The following is a 13,130-nucleotide window of genomic DNA, read 5'->3' on the forward strand; positions in this document are numbered from 1 at the left end:
AAAACATAATTATCAACATGGATTCATTGATCAATTCAAGAGTGTTTTGCTGCACATATACTTGATCAGAGAAAGATATGTTGCATTTTTGTGTGTCCTCCTCCAGTAAGGAGCCAGGTCAGCAGAGGGTAAAGAGGTGGGCCTTTGGCATCGATGAGGTTCTCAAAGATCCAGTGGGGAGAGAACAGTTCCTCAAGTTCCTTGAGTCTGAGTTCAGCTCAGAGAACCTCAGGTACTCAGCAACATGCATGCACACACAAATTACATGAATTCATTCCTTGCATTTTTGAGTTAACACAAAAGCCTCAATCGATATTTTCCCCATCACAATATGAAGTACAATAACATGGTAAGTAGAACTAAATCAAAATTGTGTAAGCTCATTTTAATTTAAACTTTGGACTGTTTTACAGACACGTTTACTAATCAGTAATTCAAATGATTGTATTTTTCTGATCAAAGTTTATTTATAATTCATCATTTTTTACAAGATAATGTTTAATATTCATGACGTTTGCAAAGCAACTCTCAAATACAGCTGTCCAATAATGTTGTCAGAAGCAAGCCCTTTTGTCTCTGAGACAAGTTTCAAATATAAAGTACAATAAATAAATGGCTAACATGTACTTGAGTACAGTAAATGTACTTCGTTACATTCTACCATTGCCTGCCTAGTAAGAAAGTAGATGTTTATTGATCAGAATTACGTACTGCACCTTTAACTGTCATTGCTACATGCATGAACTCTTTCATCTGCCTGAACTTTTTCTGATTGTACGACTTAACCACAAACCAAGTCTTAAGCCTAAAATGAATAGTTAGCTTCTGTGGGACCGGCTTTTTGTTAGCACATAGGTCTCCATAATGTGACTGTGTAAACAGCCACAACGTGATTAATGCAAGCACACACATGAGTGCACACATTAAAGGCTGTTGAGGATTTAACTCACCCACATACTCCATATGAAACGCTCACGGAAACATACACAATATGAACTATTCATATAAACATATAGAGTTAATGCCTTTCCACTAAACATGCTCATATGGTTAGATTGGAAAAATAAACATTCATTTTGTGTAGCTTTCTCATGATGACAAACATGAACAATAATATCTCCCTTTAATGAATGTCTTTGCAAATGCTCATATAACTGTGGGAAATGAGCAGCTATCGCAGTTATTCCTGGGGTCTTTGAGTGATAACCTACATTGTAATTATTTAATCAAAGCAGGGAGGGTGATGGTGGATGGAGCTTGTTTAAAATATGCACAACAGTAGCTAAGGCTAGAATAACACAGGTGGGCAGGAATATTATGTTAATTGGTTTATTCATGGTAACAGGAATACTGCAGAGTATCGAAGATGCATTGGAAGAGCTTAATATGAATAGAGCAGCCTCTGTGCAGGAAAGCTCCCATGCTCCCTCTGATGGCACACGCCTGTATTGTTTCTGAACAAAGCTGATAATGTGGTCAAGTTGATTGAATTGTAATTTAATATCACTGTCAGTTGAGTATCGTTTTAACTCACCTATAATTGAACGGGTGTGTTATTAACAAGAATAATGCGACTATTTATTACCACTCAAACTCTATCAGCTTTGACGGTTCAAAATAAAAATATTCTCCAGGGTTCTGTCACTTTACACTATGAAATCCATCTTTGCTTATTCATCTCTTTGTAAGGCAAACTGAAACTCTACCTGTTTCAGTTTTTTCTCCTCTTTGAAGTCGAAATTCCTTAATGTAATAAGTGTTCAATTGAAAGGGATGCTCTTAAAAGGAATTATTTTATTATTATTACAGATTAGTTTCTTCAAAAATGTGAGGCTATAGTTCACATAGTTTGCCATTATCTGTTTCACTAACCGTTAACTTTGGTCCGTAGGTTCTGGCTAGCGGTGCAGGAACTGAAGAAACGTCCCATCAGAGAGGTCCCCACCCGGGTGCAGGAGATCTGGCAGGAGTTCCTGGCCCCCGGGGCGCCCAGTGCCATCAACGTTGACTCCAAAAGCTACGACAAAACCACTCAGAATGTCAAAGATCCTGGACGCTATGCCTTTGAGGATGCACAGGTACAAATCAGAATCAGAATCAGAATACCTTTATTAGTCCCACAGAGGGGACATTTGCAGCGTTACAGCAGGAAAGAGCCACAGACAGCTTAGTGTATAGTATAGTTAGTTAGTGTATACTTAGTTATAATATAATAAACAAACAACACAACAATATGCAAAAAAAGTACTAAGTTATAATATAATAAACAATATGCTAAAAACAGATAAAAACAAAAAAAAAGTTACATCATTTTTCAAAAATACAGATCAAAAACAAATCAAATCTACAAATCAAATCCTGTAGCAGTTCTTAGGATTTAGCCGCCCGGTATATATTACAGTTATTAAAGATGGCTTATGTATATAAAGTATATATTGCACATATGACACAAATGATACAAATGCAATCATCACATCCACAGCTTATATTATGTAGTGGCCTATTTTACATTGTACATATAGAGAACGTATTTAGTTTGGAATGTTACCGGTAATCTGAAAATGTTTTTTGCAACTGTAACAACAGCAACACCCCGGCAAATTACTATTACTATGTTTTGATGGTCATTGGAATACTGTATTTTTATAATATATATTCACCACAATGTATCACCTCTTTCCACACTTTGTGTTTGTTAAATAGGAACACATCTACAAGTTGATGAAGAGTGATTCTTACAGCCGTTTCATCCGCTCCAGTGCCTACCAGGAGTTATTACAGGCCAAGAAGAAGGTACAAAAAAAACGCTTAGTCTGAAAATACAGAGAACTACTGTGCATGTTTGTATGATTTGTTGATTTGTGCACATACACCCACTCTTCAGTGATGCTGAAACCTGCCCTCCTGGCACCCACAGCCTTTTCAAAACCCGGTAAATCACACTTTAACCCCGTTTCTAGCAATCCGTTCATATTCAAAACAAGCTGCTGCTTTAGCACTCCCCTGCAGTGACCTTATGGTAGGATAAAAATACAATTTTGACCACTTAGGGGCAGGAAATCATAGCCGCTTTAGAACAGCATGAGCTTCTGTTCCTCTTAGTTGTGGTTTTGTTTCCACTAACTCCTAAAACAAAAGCTGGTTTGTATTTAGCTGCAGGGATGGATGTGGATTTGACTCACCAAGCAAGTCTTTGAAATTATATTCAGCTATTTGTGATAATACCAAAAATAACACTTAATGCAGATTAAAGGATATGTCTCCTACATTATTTGACTTTGTCTAAAATGGATTTCAAATCCCTGAATACAGCAGTGAATGTGGTAGAGTTACTTTAAGGGGCAAAGTAGGTCAAACCAAAGAACAAAATGGCACCTGCATGCTTGTAATACCAATGAGTGGCAGAGAAATGGAACACAACATCCTGACAGTCTGCTTCAGGTGTGTGTGATGGAGTAGCTGATCAGGACTCCTGTTGGGCGTAAAAAAAAAAATTATTGACAGCAGTCATAACATGATGAATAATTCTGAATTACGCAGGTGTATTTTTAAAACCTGTCCTGTTCAATGCCTCCTACACTTTCCCTGCCTGTCATTGGCAGAAAAGATGTTGCTATTACAGCTTGGGTTTATAAATACATGCGAATGCAGTACATTTTTGTAACAGCTTGATGAAAAGTATTTTCTGTTCTGTTTTCTTTTAGTTAGACTGAACTTCAAATGAACTGATCTGGCTTGTAAACTGTTATGCAATAGATTTTTTCATTTATGTATGCACACTTGAATTCTCTGCACAGTTAAATTGCTTCAACATGTCCTTCTTTGTCCCCACAGAAAAGCAAGAACTTGTTCTGAAGGCTCTTGCTTCAGGTAATGCCAAATACAAACTGTCATTCGGTTATTGTGTCATCAGTGATGTTGAGAATTACTCTACCCTTTTACAGAAATCCAGCATAATTTTGTAGCTGCTCATAATCTTATTCTTATTTTAAAAATGCATTTATTTATTCTCTCCTTCACATTTACTGACCTCATTCTCTTTGCTAGGGGAAAGCACTAGCGTCCAAGAGGCTGACCAGTCGTGTGCCATCATGCTAAAATCAATGCCATCTCTCTCTCTGGGACATGGAGAGGGGGACCATCTCATCTCTTTGTCATCATTGTCTGTCCATCCGCTCTCGGCTCAGCCTGGACCGCCTGTTCGTCTGTTGTCCACCGGATGTTGCATGTCCATGGAGAGGATGTTCCTTCTTTTCTCTCCTCTTACAGTACCTGATATATTTCCAGTATTCTCAGAAAGGAGGCACTGCTGGACTCGTGAGTACACTGACAGACTGGCGAGATGAAACATGCTATTGAAGAAAATCAAATCCTGTGTTCCAGAGCTTTCCATCATAACTGCTGGATCAGAAGCCCCTCTCTCACTTCCAGCTGAAACAAATGATGTCAGAGAGAAGAAAAAAAACAAATAGAAAAAATATATTAAATGACAGCTTAAACTGATCAATCTAACCAATGTCATTGCTTTACATGATCTGAGGTCACAGATACTTTGTCACGCTATGGGAAGTGTTGTGCAGAATGAATATACAATATATATATATATATATTCATACATACATATATATATATATATTATGATTTGTATTATTATTATTATTTATTGTGCATTTATTTTGCTTAGCATTATTTTATTGCACTACAATAATTAGCACATATTGTTTTCATTGCACTTGTAAAGTCACATTCAAAAATACAAAAAAGCTGTCTCCTGTTTTATGTAGAACATAATTCTTTGTTATTCTCTCCTGCATTTATTTTTATACCATATTTAAAGACACTTTTACTTACTTGTATTATTAAAGTTGGCCCTCTATCTGTTATTAATGGCTGTGTTTGGATTTGTGTTACCTATATGAACCACTTAAGCAATAAAGACATAGCATCTAGTCTGCAGGGTTGGTGCTTTAATAATGCACTTTTGCTTTCTGCCACTAGAGGGTGTTAAATTATTTCCCACAGCGGGAATCTGCCTCTTTTCAGCTACCAAATCCTCAACACAATACACACCAATGCATCACAATTTTCTGCAGACAAATGAAGTTTTGTCATGCAAAAGTGTCATCGTCCTCTGAAGTGCTGAAGGGGTTATTGTTCAGACTGTACCCATCTGAGGTTTTCTCGGATCTGTTGATGTTTCAGCTCTTTGATGGCAGAAGTGACAGTCAGGGTTTTCAGTCTCTGTGCCCAGTGGTCAACTCAGCCAGAGCCACAAAACAGACAAACATTATTGTCTCAGTTGCATCAAGGAATGTGAATTCTGGCATTTTTCAAACCACCCTGTTAGTGTGTCTGGGTACATGCACACAATGATTTATGGATTCTGGATTAAGAGTTGTAATGTGATGTGGCCACTGTGCCAATGAGAGAGGATAATATGGGGTTTTTAAAGAAAGTCTTTGTTTCTTTACAACTTGGTCCTGTGTTGTCCATTCTGACAAAATGTCATCCACCTCCTAAAAATGTTAATGTCAAACACAGGGGAAGAGGGAAAGCAATCATAAAATGGAAAAATAAACAATGGAAAAGTTGTCATTTTTATAGGTTTGATATATAATGGATGCATGGGAATTGAAAATATATATCAAAGAAAAATGTTAACAGGCAGAGAGAGACAGACGCAGGGAGACTTAAATGAAAGAAGTGAAGCTTGGTTTGATTCACACAATGACCAATAGGATAAACCCTCCCAGTCTTGAGGAAGGAAAGGGGGTGGTGGGGATTCAAACTAAGGCAGGCTTTACAGTGAGTCAAACACTCTCAAAGACAGACTGTCTCCACAGCACGGAGATATGGGCTTACTGTAACTGAGACCTGGAGCTTTCTTAAACTTAAAAAAAAAACTTTAAAGAGAACCATAGACTGAGAGAGAAATAAAGAGACTCATCTTGTCCAGAGTGATGGAAAGCTAATCCTGGCCAATACTTTGAGACTTTAGCGTGGTGGGAGAAAAAAAAGAGGAGCGAGGACAAGCCTGAGGATACTACAGATTATGTTGCCATGGAAACCGAAATCTGGAAGCGGACGCAAGGACCACTGAAGGCATCGACATCCCCTGACTGCATCCTTGACACGTTACCGTCATCCTGCGCCCTGTGGTGAGAGGTACATAAACCATGCCTCGTTTTGTATTGTGGTAACACTTTAACACTTGGTTTAAAACCCTTCTAACAGTTTGCAAGAAGGTTGTTTAAAATGTCTATTGAAATAATGAATACTATGCAGGTATTAAAAATGAATAGCATATCATAAAAGAAAGTTCTTAATGCAAGATGGTACGCTTGTTGCCCCACTTTAAGGCCAAACATATCATTGTAAATAGCAGGATTTCTAGAATAATGAATTCCTTGAAGATTGACCTAATTTGCAGTGGATGTGAGGAAACAATGATTATATATGTGCGACGCACCATTTTCGAGTTACTGAGGTGAGAAGTGTAGATAAGTGAGTGCTGGTTTGACATTTCCCACATGAGCGCTTTGAACAAGTGGGCAGTAAGAGACTGACGGAGATAATGAGACTGAGTGACTCAGTGGGTCTCTGAATGACTAAGCGCAGATTCATGTAATCTGACCAGCAGTAGTTGTACAGATATTTTGCCTTTCCGCCAGCAGTGAGGGATTGATCCCCACAGGGGCCACCCATAGTACCAATATACGCCTTCAAGGTACTATAAGGTGTTCTGGATAAAGATGTAGACTAAATTACTATAATTATCCAGGGGAATTAGTGTTGTGAGTGAGAGAATTAGTGTGTGATGACAGTGTGTTGTACTGTGCATTTTACTGAGATTAAGAGTCAGTGTAGTTTTTCCACTGAATATGAAAAAGAGAGAAAGAGAGACAATGATGTTAACATATATAGGGGACCTGTTGTCTGTGTGTATACACAATAATCTTTATTCTTTTTTTCAGTTCTAATGTACACCTGTATATGGTTGTGTTTTTGTTCATTTCTGTATGTATATTTAATGCATTTGTGTGTATTCATGTGTGAACTGCTGTGTATCAACATTGGTGTGTGAACGTGTGAGTGTGTGTGTTGCTGCAGTGTGCGTGTGTTGAAAGGTGGGGAGTTTGCCTTCTGATCCTGCTTACAGCTCCGGTGACTGCACCACCTTGCACAGTTCACTCTGATGTCAAAGAGGATTTAGCACACAGACACATTACAGGTCCATAAGCAACAGAAAACACTTCATTTTAAGCCTCTAAAGATAGTAAAACTGTTATTTGATAGAAGCCTTAACAGCGTTCTTAACACGTGCAGTTTACGCTTAACACATGAACAGGTAATAAGAAAACACTGAGGAAAGCGGATTAAAAGTAGAGTTAAGCTGCATTTTGGCACGAATGTGTGGTTGTGTGTGGTTAAAATTAAAGCTTTTGTTTCTTTTAACCAGCAGAACATTCACATTGCAAAATATGGCTTTAAAGAAGTAGTTTTAAACCCCGTAACAGGCAGTGGCCTGCTTGAGCCACAATCATTGAAAGCTCATGATGTGCAATCAAACGTTGTTCAAACCACTGAAGAAGGATATTCCTATTAAATGGAAAGAAAAATACAAACTAAAAGTATTTTTTGATTCTGTCAGATAGTGTGAAATAAGGCCTATAAACCTTAAAGGGAAACACTTCATGTTATGTGATCAAACAGACACATTTCACTTTGAGTCAAAATGTAGGGTGGTGTTAATCACTGCAGCTAAGTAGTGTCACACAAATGTGAAATGAGAAACCCTGCACTATCATAGCATCTCTAATTGCCTCTCATCCACCACTAAAGCACTTAATGTTGCTGAGGCAAAGAAGCCTTACATTCTTGCCAGTACTTAACTTGGAAAGCATTATATATGGGCTGCTAGTCATTATCAAGATGGATTGTGGTGACAAATGGCTGCCCAAACTGCCTAAAGCAGCCTCTTGGCAATGTTGGCATTAGACACATTTACACAGAAAAGCCCCCTAAAGGACCCCGCCACCCCCGTCACTGTTAATGAGCCAACAGCCGAGCGTAGTTTGGGAAAATAGAATCCGCAAATGCAGATAATGACATGGTTCCTCTTTGTGTAATTGGCTCCAAGTGAAAACATTTCATTTACCTCTCTTTCCCTCTGTATATCCTGTGTGTGTGTGTGTGTGTGTGTGTGTGTGTGTGTGTGTGTGTGTGTGTGTGTGTGTGTGTGTGTGTGTGTGTGTGTGTGTGTGTGTGTGTGTGCGTGCGTGCGTGCGTGCGTGCGTGCATGCGTGCGTGTGTGTGTGTGTATGTGTGAACATGTGTGGTCACAAATGTGTGCGTGTGTGTGCTTGTGCTCCTCCCCTTGTGTGATTGAGGTTGGAGTTGCACGGTGAATTAAATGCAGTTCTACTGTAATTAACTGCACTTACCAGTCTGTGTATGAGACTTTCTGACGCACCAATAATTGAGGCATCAGGTTTTGTTTGTTTTAACCTGCCTTTGAAGACATGCTGGGAAGATGTTTCACATGGTTTAGTGGAAATACATCCGTAGGCACAAGTTTCAAAGTCTTGAAATGGATTTGTGTTCCTTTTTTCAATTATCTACAGTAACAACAAAAAAATCTAAAATGAATAAATATTTAGCAACAAGGCTGGAGTTTTTCACGATTCAATTTGTTTTTCATTTCACTTTGAAATTTCTTTTTTCTTTGAAGACCCATTATTGTCCAGACAGAAAACATTACCATGATATTATATTCTGAAAAACGAAATACAACAAGTTCCCACTGATGATTATAGATAAAAAGGCTTGTGTCTAGCTAAGCAGCCACTCTGGTATTTGTATCTGGTATTTGTAATTTCATTAGAGGTCTGAAATTTGGAACAAAAGTCTGCCACAGTTCAGTGAAGCACTTCCCCCACGTATTTGTGGTTCTTGTAAAACATAAAGCTGTGTTTGTGGACAATATTAGTGTTCAGCAGACAGAAGGGTCCGTTTCAGTTCTGTCTCAGCATTAAAACACAAAACCACAGTCTCCTTCCGTCCCCGGGACTCTGTGATGACTAGTGCTGAGCATCAGGAGAGACAGATAAAGTGACAGAGAGACAGATGGGGAGAGAGAGAAACTAAGAGACAAACTGCTTGTCGAAAGATAAACACCCTGGGAGGAGGGCATACTGTGCATGGAGCCCAAGTGGGGTTGGTTTTGTTTCCCAGTAGGTAATCTGTCCCAAACCCTCTTTCCCTTCTATCTCCTAACCCCAACCACTAACCACCTCAGGGGCTCCCCCCAAAAGCCTTACCCCAAAACCGCAATTTGTCTTGCAGCAGAGATTGATGAGGATAGCTTAGCAGGGCCGGCACTATCATACTTAAGCAGAGTTTGGGAGTGGAGAGGGAGCGCTGCTGCTGGCTGTACAGGCCATCCGTCATGCTCTATGTACACAGTTGGTCAGGTCATCCCTCAAAAGTCCCCGGGGCTTTGCAGACTGTAGCTCAGCAGAGTCACAGGGTGCCTCTCTAAACGATGGACAGCGGGAGAAGAGGGAAACAGAGAACAAGGGCCTTCACATAGTCTGCTCCTCCTAAACAGGCGTTTGTGCATTTAAATACAAAGTCAGCAGGAAAGAGATGGATCGGCTCAAGACAAATGAGACTGTGTACATGGAAGGTAGATCATGGGGAGATGGAGTGGGGTCATGACTCCCTGATGGAGTATAGCGGGAGTCTTTAGCTTAGTTATTCTAACCTATTAGGTGGGTGTTTGCAGGCTGTGGTATGTATGTAAAAAGGTGTGCCTACAGAAGAAGCATAGGAGTCATTTTAATTTATTTGTGTGAATTAAAAGTATTTGTCTTCTGGAAAAATCCACATATCAACATCAGACTTGATTGTCACTGTAGAGCACATCAGATTTTCTGGCAATGTCCACATAATCCAAAATACTTCCTTTCTGCGTAGGTTTAATATTTGAATGAAGAAAACAACAGAAAGAAAATCTAGAGATCAGAATTGAAAGAGAAAGCATCAAAAAGTCAAAAAAGTATTCTGAATTCAAGTCCAACATATCATTTCCTATAGAGAATATCTGGTTATAATTTACATTGCATTTCTTGATGGACACACAGCTGCTGTCTAACTTACCGGGGTGCTTATGCAGTCCGGACAGAGCTGCCATGACCTCAGGGTCAAGAGTAGAGAAAAGGAGGCAAAAAACAAAGTGGATTATGAAAAAGTAATTTGTTCCATGTCAGAGTGAGTTGCAGGTCCAGGAAAAGGAAGAAAGGGAAAATACAAATGTGCACAGTAAAGAAGAGTCTGTGAATATGAGCCGCCAATGTCCTTGAGGCAGTTTGGTTCTCTGTCAGGATTTCTGACTTGATGTCATGCAATGCTTTTCAAGAGCAACATCTGCTGAAAAGATGCTTGAGTGACGGTCAAAAATGTGCTGGCGCAAACACCGACAGCATGCACACGGGCCGGAAACTCCATTGTGAATGGCAGAGGAGTCATTTCTCTAGATGATGCTGCCTTTCTTTTTACAGAGATCTGATTATGGACAGAGGGTTAATCTCAGTTCTGTTTGATTCATAGTATATCTCCAATGAGTAGAAGAGTTGACTCCCAAAAGGTACTGGAGAGTTCCCCAACTCTTCTCCTAATAACATGCAGATGGGCCTCTCCAATGCCTGTTTACATATCTGCGGCATAGTTCATGACTAAAGTAAGCAAAGCCCTAATTATTTTACCCAGCAACGGGACCAATAAAATCAACTTCCCCTTCTCGTTATGGGTGTTTAAGTGTATCCTTTGATGGCAGGGCCTTGTTTATTTTTGGAAGAGTTACGTAGCTGAGAGGAAAGCAAATACAAGTAAGTAATGACACAGAGATGCTGACAAATGGGGGCCCTGGTGATGGATTCATTTCCTCAATGATGCCTGGAAGGCTTGACAGCAAAGGTGGTTAAAAACATATGCATAATATTCATAAAAATGCAAACATTATTTGCTTTATTGATATTATCTTTGGAATTGTATGACAGTCATCTTCACATAATTTCGAAGTATTGGTACACATCCTACGTTGTCAAAATTCAAGGAATCTGTTAATGTGACAACAGATGTTTTTCTGGAGAATCACCATTTAATGTGCCTTTCTCCTTTTGCAGAATGCTGTGGAGAATATCTATACCAGTCATACTGGCTGGGTTGCTCTGCATCACGGCAGAAACCAAAAAGCACCGGCCCCAGGGATCCATCCCGTCCCCGCACAAGACCAAAGGGAACCTGTCCTCAGAGCGTCACCAGCGGCTACTGCAGCAGAAACCTGAGGTGCTGTCCTCCAGCCGGGAGGCCTTGGTGGTGACGGAGCGTCGCTACCTCCGCAGAGACTGGTGCAAGACCCAGCCTCTCCGCCAGACCATCAGCGAGGAGGGCTGCCGCAGCCGCACCGTGGTCAACCGCTTCTGCTACGGCCAGTGTAACTCCTTCTACATCCCCCGCCATATGGGCCCCAGCTCGAGTCAGGGCCAGAATCGAGGACAGGCCTCAGGCTCTGGAAGGAAAAAACACAACAAGGTCCAGGAGCCGTTTCAGTCCTGTTCCTTCTGCAGGCCACACCGCATCACACAGCTCACAGTGCAGCTAGACTGCCCAGACCAGCAGCCGCCTTTCAGACACCGCAAGGTGCAGAGGGTCAAACAGTGCCGCTGCATGTCTGTGGATGTGAGCAGCCATGGGAAACTGTAAAGGATTAAGATTAAAATAATAGGAGTTCAGTCAAAGGCAGGAAATTCATAAGCTTCGCCAAACAAGGACTGGCTTCAAGTTGAACTATACTGCAAGGTGTTGCACAACTGATGGCTTGTCCCGCAATAAAATGACATGGAACTGGTATTATTAAACAAAGGATCAATGATGATTACATCAAAGACAAGCAGTCATGTTGGCGAGCTGATGCTGTTGAAAGAGACTGATTCAAGTAGTGCAAGAGACACTGATGATGAAGCAGCAAAATGTCAACATTAAAAAAACATTTCCTTCCTTTGATTTCCATTTACCTGGTTATTTGTTCATTTTTCATTAGATTCCTTTGTGATAAAGGTGATGATAAACTATAAAACACTACGGATTCTGCTGGTAATTTGGCGTCTTGGAGAAACAAGTTATAGTGTACACATTTTGCCTGCAATGTTTTAACCTGTTGATGGTGTTTTACAACTATTGTACGGTTGTCCAGCATCTTTTCCTTAAATTCTATGTCCGAAATCATACACCAGTTGATATCCAGAAAACATGAAGCAACACAACAATGACCAGTGGCATCCACCTGCTTCGAAACAAGCCTGGCTGTATATTTGCCACAGATATACTAGTCAGTAGGAAAAACCTACAGCAGCATGTGTAATGGAGGTGGATTGCAATATATGGGGCATTCTACCGAATTAGTACAAAGTGCGGTCCCATGACAAGAAAAACTATTTAACAAAACAATTACGTATTCAGACATAGATATTTACTAAGAATATGTTATGGTCTATTTAAACATAAGGAATTCAATTATATAATGATAAGTTTGATATATACAAAAACATCATTTATAGGGTACTTTCTATTGGGAAGGAGCTGTCCCCAACCCTGACATCTACATTTCAATTTCTGTAAATAACACTTAAAACATTTTTATTTTATTTTGTTCAATGGTGTATTTAGAAGAGATTTATGATTACATTCAAACAACAATTGGAATATTTAGATTTATTGTGGGTATCATTTTTTAATAAAAAAACTATAGGACTCAAAAAATCATGTCCCCAGTTTTCATGTCACCACCGAAACACAAGGGGGTTTAGTCCAATGGCTGAGCCTGGTTTTTAGCCACACCCCTGCATTTTTGACAAGGCAGTGACAGCCCGTCGACACACACATCTGCATCACTATCACTATCACATCTACACACTACATCCCTGTCCCTCATGGCTGAATGGCAAGTAGCTATATCCCATACTTTTGATATCAATGATCAATCTGTTCCAAAATCTGAAAATTGACGTGTAACCTTTAGCATTGTCACTACCAAACACATATTATCTTCAATTAAGTAAACTTTTTCG

The 13,130-nt window shown here is 39.7% G+C and overlaps 2 protein-coding genes across 2 annotated transcripts in view; both read left to right on the top strand.

Moving 5' to 3' along the window:
- Positions 1–4,883, top strand: part of rgs7a (regulator of G protein signaling 7a) — a 45,387-nt gene extending 40,504 nt beyond the window's left edge. The window contains exons 14-18 of the mRNA XM_079688773.1: positions 107–232; positions 1,892–2,078; positions 2,704–2,793; positions 3,835–3,870; positions 4,048–4,883. Coding sequence (XP_079544899.1) covers positions 107–232; positions 1,892–2,078; positions 2,704–2,793; positions 3,835–3,855 — 424 coding nt within the window. The 3' untranslated portion in view covers positions 3,856–3,870; positions 4,048–4,883. The remainder of the gene's footprint in view (positions 1–106; positions 233–1,891; positions 2,079–2,703; positions 2,794–3,834; positions 3,871–4,047) is intronic.
- Positions 4,884–5,804: 921 nt separating this feature from the next.
- Positions 5,805–12,810, top strand: grem2a (gremlin 2, DAN family BMP antagonist a). The gene is made up of 2 exons (XM_079689772.1): positions 5,805–6,165; positions 11,187–12,810. Exon 2 carries the CDS (start codon positions 11,188–11,190, stop codon positions 11,764–11,766), a length of 579 nt encoding a protein of 192 aa, XP_079545898.1. The 5' UTR covers positions 5,805–6,165; position 11,187; the 3' UTR covers positions 11,767–12,810.
- Positions 12,811–13,130: the final 320 nt, after the last annotated feature.

The sequence above is a fragment of the Notothenia rossii genome (assembly GCF_949606895.1).
Source record: "Notothenia rossii genome assembly, chromosome: 6".
NCBI lineage: Eukaryota > Metazoa > Chordata > Actinopteri > Perciformes > Nototheniidae > Notothenia > Notothenia rossii.